At 40.2% G+C, this 16,356-nt stretch overlaps 2 protein-coding genes across 2 annotated transcripts in view; one reads left to right on the top strand and one right to left on the bottom strand.

The window, feature by feature from the left end:
• The first annotated feature begins 6,126 nt into the window (after positions 1–6,126).
• On the top strand, positions 6,127–10,589 carry atf3 (activating transcription factor 3). Its single transcript, XM_020586642.1, has 4 exons — positions 6,127–6,261; positions 7,485–7,743; positions 7,881–7,988; positions 8,399–10,589. Exons 2-4 carry the CDS (start codon positions 7,486–7,488, stop codon positions 8,696–8,698), a joined length of 666 nt encoding a protein of 221 aa, XP_020442298.1. The 5' UTR covers positions 6,127–6,261; position 7,485; the 3' UTR covers positions 8,699–10,589.
• Positions 10,590–11,344: 755 nt separating this feature from the next.
• batf3 (basic leucine zipper transcription factor, ATF-like 3) overlaps positions 11,345–16,356 on the bottom strand; it is an 8,603-nt gene continuing 3,591 nt past the window's right edge. Inside the window, exon 5 of the mRNA XM_020586614.1 lies at positions 11,345–12,339. The gene's annotated coding sequence lies outside the window, so the exon portion shown is untranslated. The remainder of the gene's footprint in view (positions 12,340–16,356) is intronic.

The raw sequence follows: 16,356 nt of genomic DNA, 5'->3' as shown, positions 1-16,356 counted from the left end.
TCCTCCTTGACCAATAACACTTATCATCAGCACTTTTATTTTACTGTCAGAACATCTCGAAGGTGCAGTCTCATTTAGAAATACAGGAAATAAGAAAGGTGACTCTAACAATAATAAAACAACAAATCATGTTTGTAATGTGCAAATTTGTGGGTAGATTATAAATAAACCATTAGAGCAAACATTTATGAAATGATTAGACTTATACACTCACAAACAGCTCTGTAAATGAGTAGTTGTTCTTGTAGTTCTACCTTTTTGACCATGTACAGGTGTTTTTACTCTATACACTATAAAAAGAGAAGCCAAGGATCAGGGTTACAGCACCTGAATACAAATAAAAGTGGGATAAATTTGGGAAGAGTTTTGTTCTTGTTGCACAAAAACCCAAACCCATCAAAAACTATAGAGCAGTACTGATGTATTTGGTAAAAAGGAAACCGTTTTGTGACTGCAGGCTGTCAATCAAATGTGATAGTGTGCTGAGGTCACCTGCTTGTTATCTGAAAATAAATAAATTAAGAAGCAGTCAACTAGTGCTGGGCCATAAATTTGGACATCAAAGTGAACTCTGATTCAGTTAAACAGCACAGTGTGTCTGAAATTTGATCTGTTGGAGTGAAGCTGTTCTGCTGACACTGACACTACTATTTATGTAGTAATACACTACTACAGTTACTTTACTGTCTATACAAGCTGCATGTGTAACATAAATGTGGTGCTGGACACTGTCACAGGTAACAAGGCATGAGGATGCAGGGCAATGTCGTCTGTTGCTACTGAGATAAAATACACATGTACAGTGTGGGTCAACGGAAAACCTTTTTACACCAGCTGAACCATCACGGCCTCCAGCTCTCATGTCATCGTTTATGGAGCTCAGACAGGAAAATGGCCTGAAATGCACCTGTGCTGCAGTTTATCTGAATGAACACAGTGAACCACAAATCGCAGAGTCTTCATTCTGAAGTGGGTTCATAATGAAGGAGTTAGTTGTTAAGGGAAAGCAGGTCACGTGCACCTCTTTCTCCTCATAATCACAGCAGTGACCCAGCTTTTGTGTCCTCTTTTTTCTTTTCACTTTCATTTCTACTAACAGACTCTCAGAATGAGAAACTCCCTGGCATCCTGATGCTGTTCTGTCATAGTGAAACTCAGCTCATGAGCCAGATCTCCTGTTTTCTTTATTAACCAGCGTCTGTGGCTCAGAAATCACAGACTAAACATACCTTGCAGTTCACAGGAATGAAAGGAAGGCTGACGGCAGGTGAAAATGAGAGCATGCTGTTAACTGCCTGTGGTCACCTCCACTAGAAGTCCGAATTCATTTTAGACTAAGATTCACAACTGGAATGAAACAAAATCACCCGATTTATTGTCCTGGAAGAAGCAGAGACAACAACCAGCCACACAACAACTTAAAGTTTATGTTTATTCACGTTACTTTTCTTCTAATCTCCAGTATAACAGCTTTTTTTTTCAGTTTTTTACAATTGTTATTTTTTCATAGCAGTTTATTCATCATTCATTATATGCTAACAATTGTTCCTGGATATAACTTGACACTACTTTTTAAAAAAAAACATCTGTATGTTTTAAACCTTTCTTATATAATATAGAATCAATTTATATCCTTCTTTATTTTGACTTTAGCCATTTAAACTGTATTTGTATTAAATCAATCAATAAACCAGCATTTATTTATATAACACTCGCTGTTAACACAACTAAAAGTCGACCAAAGTCCTTCACACAAAATAATAAAAACTAAAAGAATAAAATATAATAATAAAAACTAAAAGAAAAAAAAATGTAATGCATTAAATAGAAACTTAAAGTGCATAAAAGCAACTGAAAGGTATCAGGTCCCTACTGGAAGGAAAGGCCACTGTAAAAAAACAAGTCTTTTGTTTAGATTTAAGTGCCAAGTTGGTAATATATCAAATGGTAAACTGTAACGGTGGCACAGTTTACAAATGTTCTATCTAGATAATGAGATTCCCATTATTCCCAATTACACTTCATGTAGGAAATTTAAATCTTACTCCTAAACATTCCCAAAGTCGAGTCTCGAGCCCAGTAGAAAGAGCCTGGAAGGGAAACAAACGAGCTCCGTGTCTCCCTGCAGTATGCGGGTGTGAGTACACGCAGTGCATTGGTATGAAACCCCTCAAATTTAAAAATAGGGTATATAATATCTAGCCAGTGGGTTAGCACTCCGATCATGTGGTATTAATAGTTGACAGGGTCAGCGGTGACTTCACACCGCAGCATCAATCAGGATTACCAGTCTGACCTCATAAACTTCTCAACACCCGTCTGCCTTTAAAACCCACAGTATGTTCCTGATTCTCAGTTATTCTAAAAATAAAAGTACAACTGGACACTAAGTGTGGTACAATGGTTTTATAGATTAGTTTATTACCAAGTTCCGTGAATGCAGAGCTGATTACTCTGCCTTTAATAAATCCCTGAGATATCTGGGACTGGGTTTTTATTGGCAGCTTCATGGTCACAGGTCATTGTAAGCTGTGCATGCTTTTATTTGCTGTTCTTCACTGGTTTGATTTTTGGTTTCATTCTCTCATAAATGGCATGGGTCAACACTAATCAGTGTTGTCACTACCACCTGCTCTGCTCATATTGTCTTAGAAATACCTTGGGTGTAATAACCTTTTCCCCACTGAAGAAGGTGTGCTAACTGTGTTGTGGTATTAAAATGAGACTGACTATGTTGCTGGCTGTTTCTTGACTTTGAAATGAAACTCACCACAGGTGCCATGACCTGAGGAACTGATCATATTGAGGTTTATCACAGTAAAATTTAACACCAAAATGCCTTAATTTCAGTAGACTCACAACCATCATTGGCTGTAAATCTGTCCAGATTCTTAGTTTGGTTCAACTTTAGTGCCTCTACTCTGTGCTAGACACTGAATAAGTAGTCAGTATACGTCTCCAGGGTTCCAGCATATTTACCTGTCGAATCTTGACTCGAGCTGACTCACGTCTGGGCCCCAGTGATGAAACAAAACTCAGTCAGCAAGATGTCAACCTTCTTAAACTGTTGTGTCCATGTTTGATGTATTTGTTGTATATTGTGATAAATTGTACATAATTAAAGTGAGGGAACTTAGTCGAGTCAGTTTTCATCATGTGATGTCATTTCCCGACTGAGGCGCTAAGGTGTACAAATAAGTGTTTCCGTCTATCAGTCTTTGTCTGACACTTATTCTGAGAAAGCGCTGTCACCACATGGTTTTACTATATTACAAAATATATTGCAGCAACATACAGTATGTACATTGCAACACACACAAACCCACTAGGTGGGTAGCATGGTGGTGGAGTGGTTTGTATAACCTACATCCTCCCTGTCCAAAATTAATCTTATCTCTAAACCCACAACTGTTCCATTAGCAAATCTATTTGAATGGTTTTTAAAGGCCTGATGTATTTCTCAGCAGGCGAACAACAGTTTGTTGGTTATTATTAACCATTTTATGGCTCTCCCAGCTGATATGCACCATGGCACTGGTTATATGACCAGTACACAAACACACCATGCACAGAATATGATGCCTTGTGTTTAAATCACACTGTAAAGGTTTCCCTGGAAGCAACGCAGGACCAAGGGTGAATGCAAACACATTTGCCACACAACCTGTGAGCAGATATGGAGGTTTTTGAGTCAATTGCCACAGTCGTACAGTCATATTTCCTGTTGTCTAAATCATTTCGAGTAAAACTAAACACTCATGATACCAGAATATGAGCTGGTTTTCACATTTCACAATTTCTATGCTCTTTAAGCAATTTTTGTTTCCGCGAAGAATTGGTGAAAGTGAAAGGTTTAGTTACAGAAAGAAGAAACTGGAAGTTTCTAGATATCAGCAGTCAAAGGTTTTGGCCTGAAAATGACAGGAAAGTGTAGAGGAAAGAAGACAAAGAAAGACTTGAAAGACAGGAAGGAAATGAGCTCCTTGGCATGCTTGAAATGACTCCAGCAAACAAAAAACTTCTACTAAAAAGGATTATTACTTAAAACAGCATTTACCACTAGTTCAAGTCAGGTCAGAGACATGCTGTAGATTATATATATATTGTGTTTATATTAGCAGATTCCTCCAGCTTTTCAGTTTTCAGTGGGAAAACAGCTCAGTGTAATGAGAGCAAAGACTGAACAGTGGGTTTTAATATGTGAGGGAGGACTGTAAAACTCTGGACAGTTTTCACAGAAACAGTTGTGAGGCAAACAGAAGAACTACAGCATTCATGGAATAAAATAAAATACTCAGTATGTTCTTGCTTATTGTGATATACTGTTACAAAAGTTGATCCTGATTCAACATTTTTGCCTGACAACCCTATGGTTTACTTGCCAGAGTTTTCACCACCAGCGTATTGTTAGCCTGGTCTCAATCTAATGACCTAGGGAGTATCATTTTTTCAAACTGAAGTCAGTCTGAACGCAGCCTTAATGACTCCACACCAACACCAGCTCCTGACGCTGCCCAAGCTCTTGGAGAAACAAAAACAAAACAAGAACAACAACAAAAAAAGTACAAATTCTTGAACAAGGAGGGAGAACAACTTATGAAAACTAGCACTTCCCTGCAGCCACACAAGACTTTACAACTAGTAACAATGATTTATGTCACACTAATCACACCTTTTATGCGACTACTAGTGAAACAACAACAGTACTACAAGCAGCTGTAATTCCACCACGAACAAAATCACTGCTAACACAAGTACACTGCCACTGCTGTATTGTGAATTACCTACTTGTACTATTATAGCTACTGACCCAGCTGCTAACTGCTTAGACATTTCATTTACAGCCACTACCAGCACCATCTCATGTAATAATGATAGTAATCATGTATTTATTTAAACAAAAACACTCAACCAGACAGAGGAAATTCTCTGTCTGATGGGGCAGGCTGGTAAACATGATCATCCGCTTAAGACTAATTAAGAAACAAATCACCACATGAATACAGTAAAACCACTTCACTACAGAATCATGGTTAAAAGTATGGAAAACAGTGTGAAGTGAATTTAATTTAGCAAAACAAAAACACACCTACCTACCAGCTGATCTTCGGGATCACTGAAAAATCTGTTAAAATCAAAATCATCATAATATCAGGTGAAGAAGAGAAAACACCCACCATCATACGTCGGTCTGTCTCTGTCTGTCTCTGTCTGTCTGTCCCAACTCATAGCCTTATATCCCAGCTGGTGCGATGTAACCACATAATAAATAACAGCCTGGTGTCATTCAGTTTGAAGAGTGTTACTCACTCATTAGTGTGAAATGTCTAGAATGGAAAAACAGGGAGACAGGACAGACAGCTAAGGGAAGAGGGAGAGGATTTATTAGGCATTTATTTTGGTAAATTAATTACTTTCTCTGAGCTTTATGATTGTTTTTCATGTGAGAGAGGGAATGGGGAGAAGAATGGAAGAAAAAAGGTATAGATATAGAAGGAAAGACAGAAAAAAGAGTGGATAAAAGGAGTGAAGAAAGGGACTGAAAAGTGAGAAAGGAGAGAGGTAGGACTGGGAAGAAAGAAAAAGGAACAGGAAGGAAAGAGTAGAGGAAAAGGGGAAAGGAAAGAAGACATGTAGGCTAGCTTAATGGAGGGATGAAGAGACAGGAGAGAAAAAGAAAAGTGATGGGGTTGAGTGATAGAAAAGAGGAAAATATGTGTAAAGGGGAAGAAAGGAAAACAGGGAGAGAAAGAGGAAATGGAGATGAGAGAGAAGGAAAAGGAGGAAAAGAGTGAAGAAGACAGGGATGAAAAAGGAGGAAGAGGAGAAAAAGATGAGGAGTAGATAGATAAAGGAAAAAAGAGAGAAAAAGTAGGAGATGAGGGAGGATTAAGAGGAAAGAGAGAGGAAAAAGGTGAGGATGGAGGAAGGGAGAAAAGGAGACAAGGGAGGGGGGACTGCATGTTTTGGTAGAACAGTTCGGGGTTGCTAGATTGCATCATCACAGATCAGCCTTCTATAAATAGGATGACGTCACCGCTTCACTCTCACGCCCTCCCTCTTTAGTAGTGTTTCTTCCTTGCGTCACTACGCCCCGCCCCCCTGCTCCGTCGCTATATAAGCAGGTGATGCAACTGAGCGGTTACAAGCGCAACTTGACAGAGGAGCAGACGTAAAGGAGGGAGGCGACGTGAGCAAGAGGAGGGTGTTTGTTTTCTCCACATCTACTGCGTCCGACCCAGTCACTCAAGCATTTAACAGGTAGGTTGGAGTTTAGTTTCCGGGTGATGAGTTTTGTTGGGTAGGGGGGTGGTTTCTCAGCGAGACAGGCGGTTTGTCCTGGTTAGACAAGCGGAGGAGTCCCGGTGGACCCCTGCGCTCGGATGTCCCAGAACATCTTAAACTTTAAAACTCGCTTCTCCTTGTCAAATCCAATTTATATAGAGAATAATTAAACTCGGTCCAGATTGTAGACGGTGTTTACTGATGTTACCATCGCTTTTGTTTTTAAGTTTACAAAGAAATTCTTCTTCTTTGCTCACCTGACGTGTCTTCATGTCCTGCTCGGTTATTTATTTCGCATTGTAATAACTTATAAACAACCAAGATCCAAATACAGTTTCTTGCTGATGTTTTATGTTAAGTGAAGCTTATTTAGCTGTTTTTGTAACTTTGAAGGTGATGGCAAAGATTATGACGTTTTCATATATTGTTGGACACATTTTTTAATGATAGACTACGGACACAAACAAAATATGAAGACACAATTAGATTTATTGGGAAAAAAGTAACCCCACTATCATCTAGTATAAGGATAATAAAGGAAGAACAACTGTTTTATATATTCATTTACCAAGTTCACCTGTATTACATGACTGTGTTTTTTGGTCTTGGTTTCATAAGCACAACCATCTTATCTGGCTGTCGGTCATAATTCTCTATGACTCAGTTCTCTGTTTAGATAACAAACACCCACACCTATTTGTGATTATATTTAATTGTTTATGGCATCTTTCCAAAAGACAAACACTTCTTCAAGTTCATGAGATTCTGCACTGAAGTACATTTGACTCAGACAGTAAATTATTCTTCCTTGGTCTGTTTTTGCCTTTGAACATAAGAGTTATCCAACAGCTTTAGTAGTTTTTTTTCCTATTTTTAGATTTAATCTCTGTCATTATTACTCAGCAAATTAACAAAAACCACTAAATCCATGGACTTTAAATTTTTTCTTTTATATATATATTTTTTTTTTTTTGTCACACTAAGATTTTAAATCTTATATAATTCCTACACTGGTTTATTTTATGTTTTTTCTACATAACATGCTAAGTTTTAGTGTATTTAAATTCTTTATACTTGATAGTGTTTGAGTCCGTTTGTAGTTTATTTCTGCCATACTATTGTTCCACTTCTGTCTCAAAATAAAAAGTCTTGGTGTCTCTGACTGACCTGATGATAATCATGAACTCTTGTGTTTCCAGAATGATGTTGCAGCACTCTGGTCCCTCGCTGGCTGACATCAGCTGCTCCGCCCTGGTGCCCTGCCTCTCCCCGCCGGGCTCGCTCACCCTGGACGACTTCACCAACTTCACACCGCTCGTGAAAGAGGAGCTGCGACTGGCCATCCAGACCAAGCGGCTGTCCAACGGGCTCAGCGCCGACATCAGCTCGGATGGCGCCAGCTCCAGCTCGGACCGAGCCTCAGAGCAGCCCGCCTATGGGTCAGGCGTCAAGAGAGAGGTGAGTCAGAGGGAAACTACAACATGTAGTCATCTGTTTTGTTTTTTGACCATGATCATGTAGTGTGTTTTCCAAATGAGTGTGTGGGTTTTTTAGGGGTAACATATTGACAGCATATATTCCTGTCTGGGTTTCAGCTGACACATGAAGAGCACGAGAGGAGGAAAAGGAGGAGAGAGAGGAACAAAATTGCTGCTGCCAAGTGTCGCACCAAGAAGAAGGAGAAGACAGAATCTCTACAGAAGGTTCGTTTCAACTTCATCAGTCTGAGAAACAATAACTGAGCTTGTAGGTCGTTGTTATAGCTCCTAGTTTCACACTACAGAATAGGTCATCTAAAAGGTTGACAATGTGAAAATAAAAACATTTTTGAGTCATTAAATTTGAATGTTCTTAATGTCAGGACTTGTCTTTTTAAATGTAAAGTAAGCAAACTGAATTTCTTGTATGCCAGAGAAGTTTATCCACTGTGTGTTAATATTACAGTTTTCCTCAATGAGCCCCTGGTTGCTCTTGTATTTGTCTCATACTTAGTTTTTTGGTACTTTTTTTTTTTTACTTCTGAGATGCAGCTTGCCAGACCAAGCTTTAACATCCAAATGAGCAATAAAGTACAATATTAACTGATTTCGCTCCCTGTGTCTCTTCTCTGCAGGAGTCAGAAAAACTGGAGAGTGTCAACAGTGAGCTGAAGGCTCAGATCGAGGAGCTGAAGCAGCAAAAGCAGCAGCTGGTCTACATGCTCAACCTGCACCGACCCACCTGCATTGTCCGAGCCCAGAACGGCCAAACGCCAGAGGACGAGAGGAATCTCTTCATCCAGCACATCAAGGAGAGCACCTTACAACTCCACAACCTCACCTCCACCTCCTCGACCATATCCACGTCCACAGTAGCACCTCTAGACGGAGGACTTCTGACCCTCGACCATGTTCAGTGTCCCAGTCACCTATGAGCAACCTGGTGTTTTTGCCACGTTTTAAGACTTGTGATGCTTCCACCTGCACAGAGGCAGGTGGAGCTGCCACATGGACTCATGACCTGAGAGAGACAGTGAAATATAACAACCGCCACCTTCAGATGACTCTTCAGTCTCAGTCACCATCTGCAAAGCTGCTAGAGAGAGAGGGAGAGAGAGCGAGAGAGAGAGAGAGAGAGAGGCACAAAGTGACCTCAGCACCTCCACTACCTGAAGCTGCTGACTGGACAGGAAGTGACAGTGGCCAGCATTTTCAAATGCACTGTGCATTTCTTACATTACAGTCAGAGCCAAGGACAGATGCTGCAACACAACAAAAACATCCGTTGCTTTTTTATTTACAGGTATTTTGAACAGATGAGTCTGATTTTTGTACCAAAGTGTAATTTCAAGGTGATCAAGGCACATCATTTAACCGTTCACCCACAAAGAAGTGTAGACACAGAATGAGTGTTTGAGGTGCAAGTCAGTGACTTTAAAAAAAAGACTGTTTTGTGCTTAGTGTATGAAAAATAGTATATTTATTAGGTACCTACTGTGTGACATGCCACTGCCGTATCGACCCTGTCTGCTTGTCCTCTATACAACATGAACTACTAAATCTGCTGCTACTACTAACCACTCAGGACCTATGCTGGCTATAGAAGTCACTGTCTGTTTATTTTTATTGCCTCATTTAAAACGTGTGAGTACAAGTCGGGTTGTTTAGTAGCAGTTACTAAGGGAAATGTAATGTGCAGGCAGGGTTTAGAATTCCACACTTAAAAAAATTATTGTATAATCATATGTAGGTGACGCTTGCTTTTCACAATAAGTTGAAATCTACTGGTAGCAAAACTGAACACTGTATATAGGCTCACACAGCATTCCCTCTACTGTTGCTTTTGACATCGTCTGTGATGATGAAGCTACGAGTGTTTTCTACCTAAAGTCTTGTATATTGTATTGACCGACATGAACTCTGTGCTCATGTGTAAAAACACCAGATGCCTCCTTTTGGTCTTGATAGAGCAAAACAAAGCATTTAAAAAAAATGTATTAACACTTTGGAAGTTATGTTCACTGGATATCATTAGCTAGGTATCAGAAGTGTTGCATCAGCTTTCAGCTCGTCCTCTAATGCGCCTGACTCGGAAGCTACTCGAGATGATATATTATACTGTGTGTTTTCAACTTTCAGGATCCAGGTTTCAGCTCACTGCCAAATATTTCTCCTGCCCTCCACTCCCCCCGTTAGCGTCTGAATTAAGGGAGATGTAGCTTATCTTGCCAACACACGATGGAGGTGTATCTCTATTTTCTCCTAAAGCCTTTGAATCCATCTCACAAAGTGTCTGAGTGAAACCCTGTTCTTCCTCAGTCGGTGCGGTTCACCCTAAAGCTAACATGTAAGAGGGGAAACTATTAGTCAGAGCACTTCACCATCTTTGCATATTGGCCTCTAAGGAGCACTTCACACCGCACATAAGAGAATTGATGTAAATGGTTTTTGAACAGCACACATTCACAGTGAAGGCCGAGGTTTCAGAGAAGGATTATTTTGTTTATCATGTGTCTTATGTATGCAAACAACTGAGTCTCAGTTAAAAGGACGCAGGCGTCTGTGTGTGTGTGTGTGTTTGTACGTATGTTTTGTGGCTGACGGCTCACTGTTAGACGTGGCTAGATATTTACTGAGTATGACTTGTATTCTATTGCGCCTGCTTCTACTGGAGGCTCTTTTCTGTTGCTGCTCGACTGTTAGATCGTCATAGTGTACACTGTCAGGTACAACTGCATTGTTACTACCATTGTGTACTTTCAAGTTTCTGACCTGTCAGTTTTTGTTTTTGATACTTTGTTAATTAAAAATATGTTGCAAGTAATACAACATTGTGATTTTGGAAATGATCTCATTGCATTTTGTTTTTAAGAGCCCTATATAATCTGCTGGTGCAGAATCTCAAACTAGAAGGAAGGAAAGAATCTCATTCAGTGGAAAAGCTGCATAAAAAAGGCAAAAACTACTAATGTTGTAAAAAATGACTTTATTGGAGAGTGCAACACCTGGGAGAATTCACATCAAATTCCCAAACCTTATTTCCACAGATTCTATATGCACTGTTTATTCAGTGCAGTACGTGTGCACAGTCTGCAGTAAAGCCAGTGTTTGTGAAGCTGGTAAACAGTAATGTTTGGTCTCTGACAATGCCTGGAAGTTTAATTAAACTCATTTTCTTACATATTCTACAGCTAGAAAGCAGTAAAAAAAAAAGATTGATGCTGATATTCTGCTTTACTTGGAAGAGTACATATTTTCTCAGCTATGTCAGCACCAACTCTGCTCCTTCTTAGAAAAAGACATGGAAAATATCAAAGGAAACTCAGCAACGTTTCATCAAAATAAACACTGTACTAGCATACATGACCAAATAAGCAGAGAGAAACTTTTAATTTTGTGGCTTAGGGTTAAGGTTACCCCCACACCCCACCCCAAAAGTAATTATTAGTTAAGAAGGAAATTTCAGAACATAAACACAAGTTCACCTACAAACTTTCTACAAGTGAGGTTGGAGCAGCTGTGTTTGTCCTGAAGAAAAGAACAAGAATGGACATGTCTGTTGTTCACAGAGAGAGAAATGAGAGAGGGAGGTGTGTGTGTGTGTGTGTGTGTGTGTGTGTGTGGGTGGTGGGGGGGTCTCCTGCACCAGCTGATTGGCTCTGACTCATCAGTGCTGTGAAGATAAGCCATGAAATACTCTTCAAATAACAACAAACTGATATCACTGCTGGATGTACAGACATGTCCACCACACACTCTAGGGGAACACACATATTCAGGGATGTTAACTTTTACAAATAAGCTTGTTTCCTGACTTATAAATCACATTTCTGTCTTTCAAGAGTTATGGCAGGTTATGTCAAATTGGCCACACATGAAAAGATGTGAAAGTTGAATGGGATATAAGATAAACAAGGACTCATCCAAACTTATCATCAAGCAGAATTTGGGAAGAAATGGGATGAAATGTGCTGTAGAAGTGATGTAAACTATTGTCTGTTCACACCTTCTGGTTTAACCAAACAGACTCTGCTGACATGTCAAGTTTTGACAGTGTCCCAGAGAAATGCGACTGAACAACAGCAGGTGAAGAGTGAGTACAACTGCAGTAAAAGTGTTTATGAGCCCTAAGCAAGTTAAAAACACAGCATAAGTCAAAAACGACCACAGTTTATTGCAGCTCTTACTTGCATGCTACAGACGGGAGGGGCGCACCATGGGAGGATAATGCTCGGGGTTCTGACAATTACCGTAAAGTTGTTCAAAGTCAGTACAACAGACTTCTACTTGTCCAATTACACAACCAACTAAATGAAGCAGTAAAGCATAACCTCGGGCTTATCACCAAGGCACATCAAACAAACACGATCCAGGTCTGCCGGTTTCTGGCTGAGAACTGACATCTCATGTGGTTTCACTCCACCTGTCTGGTACTTAAAGGTGATGGAAACAAACAGTGAAATACGTCATCACTGTTTGATACTGTGTACCTCAAGTTTCTGTAGCAACTGTGATGTGTGAGTCCCGTCGGACCATGGGGAGCAGGACACCACGTCCTTTAGTTAGATTTTGTGTCCTAAAAGAAGAAAAAAGTACAATGAGTTCAGCTGAAGTAAGATCAAACATTTTAACGTGACTGTGCCGTGGGTGAGATCCACATCAGCCAAGCAGCAGCGATGTGAGAAAGTGGGTGGTGTTCTGTTTTCTGGAGGGCAATGTTTCAACCTGCTTTCATGTTGTTTGATACACAACTGGTATGTTAATTACAACTTATGACATACCCTGAAATCACCTCCCTCCTCTGCTTGTCTCGGGTTTCTTCCTCTACCTTCATAAAGGTCACATTTTTACTGTATAACACTGCATTCTGTTACTTATTTACACCTTTATCAGCAGCAGAATAGATTATTGTAATGGCCTTTTGTCTTAATCAAAAACCGTTAAACAACTGCAGCTTTAACGGTCTGAAGTCTTTACACTGGCTGCCAGTTTCTTTTAGAAATTATTTTAAAGTGCTGATATTAAGGCTCAGTGGTCTGGGACTGCAGTATCTTACTCATCTTTCTAAAGAATATAAACCTAAAAGTTTTTTAAGATCTTTACATACCAATCAGTCGGTAGTTCCCCGAGTCAGAATTAAACAGGGTGACACTGCCTTCAGTCGTTACACAGCAAGAGGATGGAAGCAGCTCCCAGAAGAACTAAGATCTGTGGACACTTTAACAGTTATGGAATCTAAACCAAAAACGCTGCTGTTTACACATGCCTTTGAATGATTGTTTCGTTGACTTTGCTGCTTAATGTTTTTTCAGTATGTTCTGTATTAAAGCACCTTGAGTTGCTGTTAGGGTTAACTAAATATGTGAATGTGGCACAGGTGCAAATTAATGATGTGACACTGGTGATAGTAACAAGTGCAACTAAAAACATCAAGAACACGGGTGGAACTGACACAAGCACAGGCCTCACTAATACATTAATGACAGCTCACTTTGATTCCTCCATTAAAAAAAGCTTCACTGTGACTAGTTACAGTACGTCTACGTGCATTTCCTGCTCTTAGCTTATTTTTTCTTGCACTTAACTTATTTCATAGAGAATAACATGAAGGTTTAGATAACGCTTCATCTGGTTCTGACATGCTTTGAGAGTTGAGCAAAGGTTCAGCTGTCGTTCCCGCCGGCATTAATTAGACTGTTCAGTGGGAATGCCAGGAGCAGAAACACTGGTGAACAGGATCTGACATGAAGGTGTTTGTAATGTTAGTGAGAAGTTGTGTTTACTTTTATTATGAACAACTGTTCTGGAGAGAACGTCTCAGTTTGCACTACTACAGCCCTACAGAATAAATGTGAAGGCAACAGGAAGAGAAAGAAACCAGGTCATGTGTTTTTCTAATTCTGGATTTAAAATTGCTCAATTAACTGACCTCATTTTATGCAAATGAAGTTCTGCCACAAACCTGCTGCTTGCTCAGTTTAAGAACGCATTTTCTGTGTGGAAAAGTACAGTTGGTTCACCCATGAAGCGGAAGAGAAAGTGAGAAGTTCAGGTTTCAACACAGAGTTGATTCTCTTTTCAACTCGGGGTCACAGTTGAAGCCACTGAGGCCGAGTTGCTCTCTCACCATGAACGCATCACTGGTTTCACTCCTAACTTAGACAACACAGATTAAAAACCAGGGTGTTTCCAGCTGGTTTTGTCTCAGTTTCACTGGGACAGGTGCTTGTTCCACTAGGATATCGGCCAATACGGGGCCAAAGTCCACACACAGAGGAGGAAGATGCTTTGTCATTCTCTCAGCTGAGGGAAGAACTGACGCAACTCAGTCACAAGCGAAGGCAAGGTGACTGATGCAGTGTCGGTGTCATAATCTTTGACCAGCATCATCCGGTGTGTTATGGTCAGAGGTCGCAACTGAACACACAAGCATGTGGATTTAGAAGCATCAGCAGTTCCTCTGGTTGATCATTTAAATCGACAAGTGAAATAAAATAATACATGACATTAACAGAATACAAGTAACGTGAGCCTGTTTAAGGATGTGGCACTGAACTAACATAAAATAAATTAGAAGTTCAGGTACATTAAATAAACATGTGAGTTTAGCAGCTGTTTTGTGGAGGTAATGATATTAATGCAGCTCTTCAAATCAAAGTTATAACAGTGCTTAACAAAACAAGGAAGGAGGAAGGAGCAGGCTGTAAAATCAAGGGGAACCTAGAGAGAGGAGTAGAGTATAAAAAGGAGGAAACTTCTTATCAAACACAGGATATAAACAGCTGGATAAAAGCTATTGTGAGCATGGAATGACAAGGAAATACGAAAGACGGCCAATAAAAACCCCAACAGGACAAGGACGTCACAGGTTTGTATTAACAGTTGTTTCAAGCAGGATTTTCAGAGTCTTTCTGGGAGTCACAAAAACCATCATACTTAGTTTTCACAGACAGACAGCAGGTGTTGTCATGTGGCTAAGCTTTGTGCAGTATATTAATGAGCCAAATAATAAAACGGATATAGTCAAAAATCAAATCCCCATCCACAGTATGATGCAATGGGGCTTGTTTGCTTTGCTGGTGAAACTGTAATGAACTCTGGTGCTATTTGGCAACTCTCCTGCTCCTGGTTCACAAACTGCTGGTGAGCTTTTATTGTGAAAGAGCAACAGAGAACAGCATAAATCACAGGGATTAGCAACACTTCTGACTCTCTGGACTTTGTTGACCCATTTGGCAGGAGACCTGCCTGGTAAAAGCCCCAGCGAATCTGTCCTGTACCGTAGGCCTGAGCAGCAGCGTCTTTATCCGTGTTCAAAAGAAAACATATTTCAGTGTAGTGGGCGGTTTGTAGAAAACAAACGGATCATGACATGTTTCAAGACAACATGTGACATTTAGTGTTATTTTACTGAGAAACTTCATTGTGGAGTGGAACAAATATCTTATCTTAAGAAGGAAGGGACAAAGTCAGAGACACAAAGTTCTAAGTAAAATGTGGGCGGACTACACTAATAACCTTTTCATGGAAATCAGTTGTAACACTGTGCAAGGAAGGCGAGGATTTCACGAGTAATGGTATCTGTGGGTGGGGATGGAATGAAGGCCCCAGGATGCTCCAAGAAAATGTATAGCAAAACCAGGAGGGAGAAATGTGGCAAGTCCAAGACTTTCTGATATGAAATGAGCCAAAAACATTTCTCACAGGGCTTCAGTAACACGTGATGGAATTCATGCTCTTAATAAATTAGCCCATGAAATATGGGAAGTTTCAATATATGAGATGAAGATGTTGTAATTGCGTTCCTGTCTGCTCCCCCACACCCAGATGTCCAAACCTGTTTGAAGAGTGACTGTCTCGTTATTGTGAACTCATCTAAATTTCCTCTTTTACAATGTGGACTCTTGGTTCAAAGCATGGAAATGCCACCTTTCACACTTTATCAGTTGTGTTTACATTGTGCAAAACTGGAAGTTCTCAAGGAGCTTAACCCACCAAGGAGCTTTCCTCAGCCTATTTCTGTGTGTGCACTGTCCACCCAGTCATATTTGTGCCTGTGTGAGAGCTGCTCTCATCACTAAGCCTAGTTCTACGTACCTTTAAAAGCAGCTGATTTGAAGATCTCAAGGATCATCCTGTTGTGAGGGTGAAGGAACGCAGACATATAATGGAACTAACTCAGGAACAGCTTCATAGTACACAGATCAAACACAGGAGAACACAACTAAAGAAGAAGACGGGAGGTGATGCGGCAGGTTGGCTGTCACTGTTGTGCAGCATGTGTGGTTTCCCACTTACCTCGTCTCCTCTTGTTTAAATACACAACAGATATCTAATTATGGGTGTGTATGGAAGAAGGTGGAATAAGTGGCTTGCAATGAACCACAATTACATCACTGCAAGGTTTGTAGAGCCATATGAAAACCACACAGCAGCTGATGCAGAAAGCGTTTATGCCACTGTATCTGTTGCCATGACTGCAATGGCAGACTAGAATGGGTCACTAACGCAGTGACACAGGCACAGACCCAGTCTTGTTGGACTGCAAGACCAAGCTGTGACTTACAGTCATTTCACACATGCAAATCTGAAC

Source organism: Monopterus albus, unplaced genomic scaffold (genome assembly GCF_001952655.1).
Source record: "Monopterus albus unplaced genomic scaffold, M_albus_1.0 scaffold417.1, whole genome shotgun sequence".
Classification (NCBI taxonomy): domain Eukaryota; kingdom Metazoa; phylum Chordata; class Actinopteri; order Synbranchiformes; family Synbranchidae; genus Monopterus; species Monopterus albus.
Note: the sequence above shows the minus strand (reverse complement) of the source record. Positions and strands in the feature narration are given on the sequence as shown.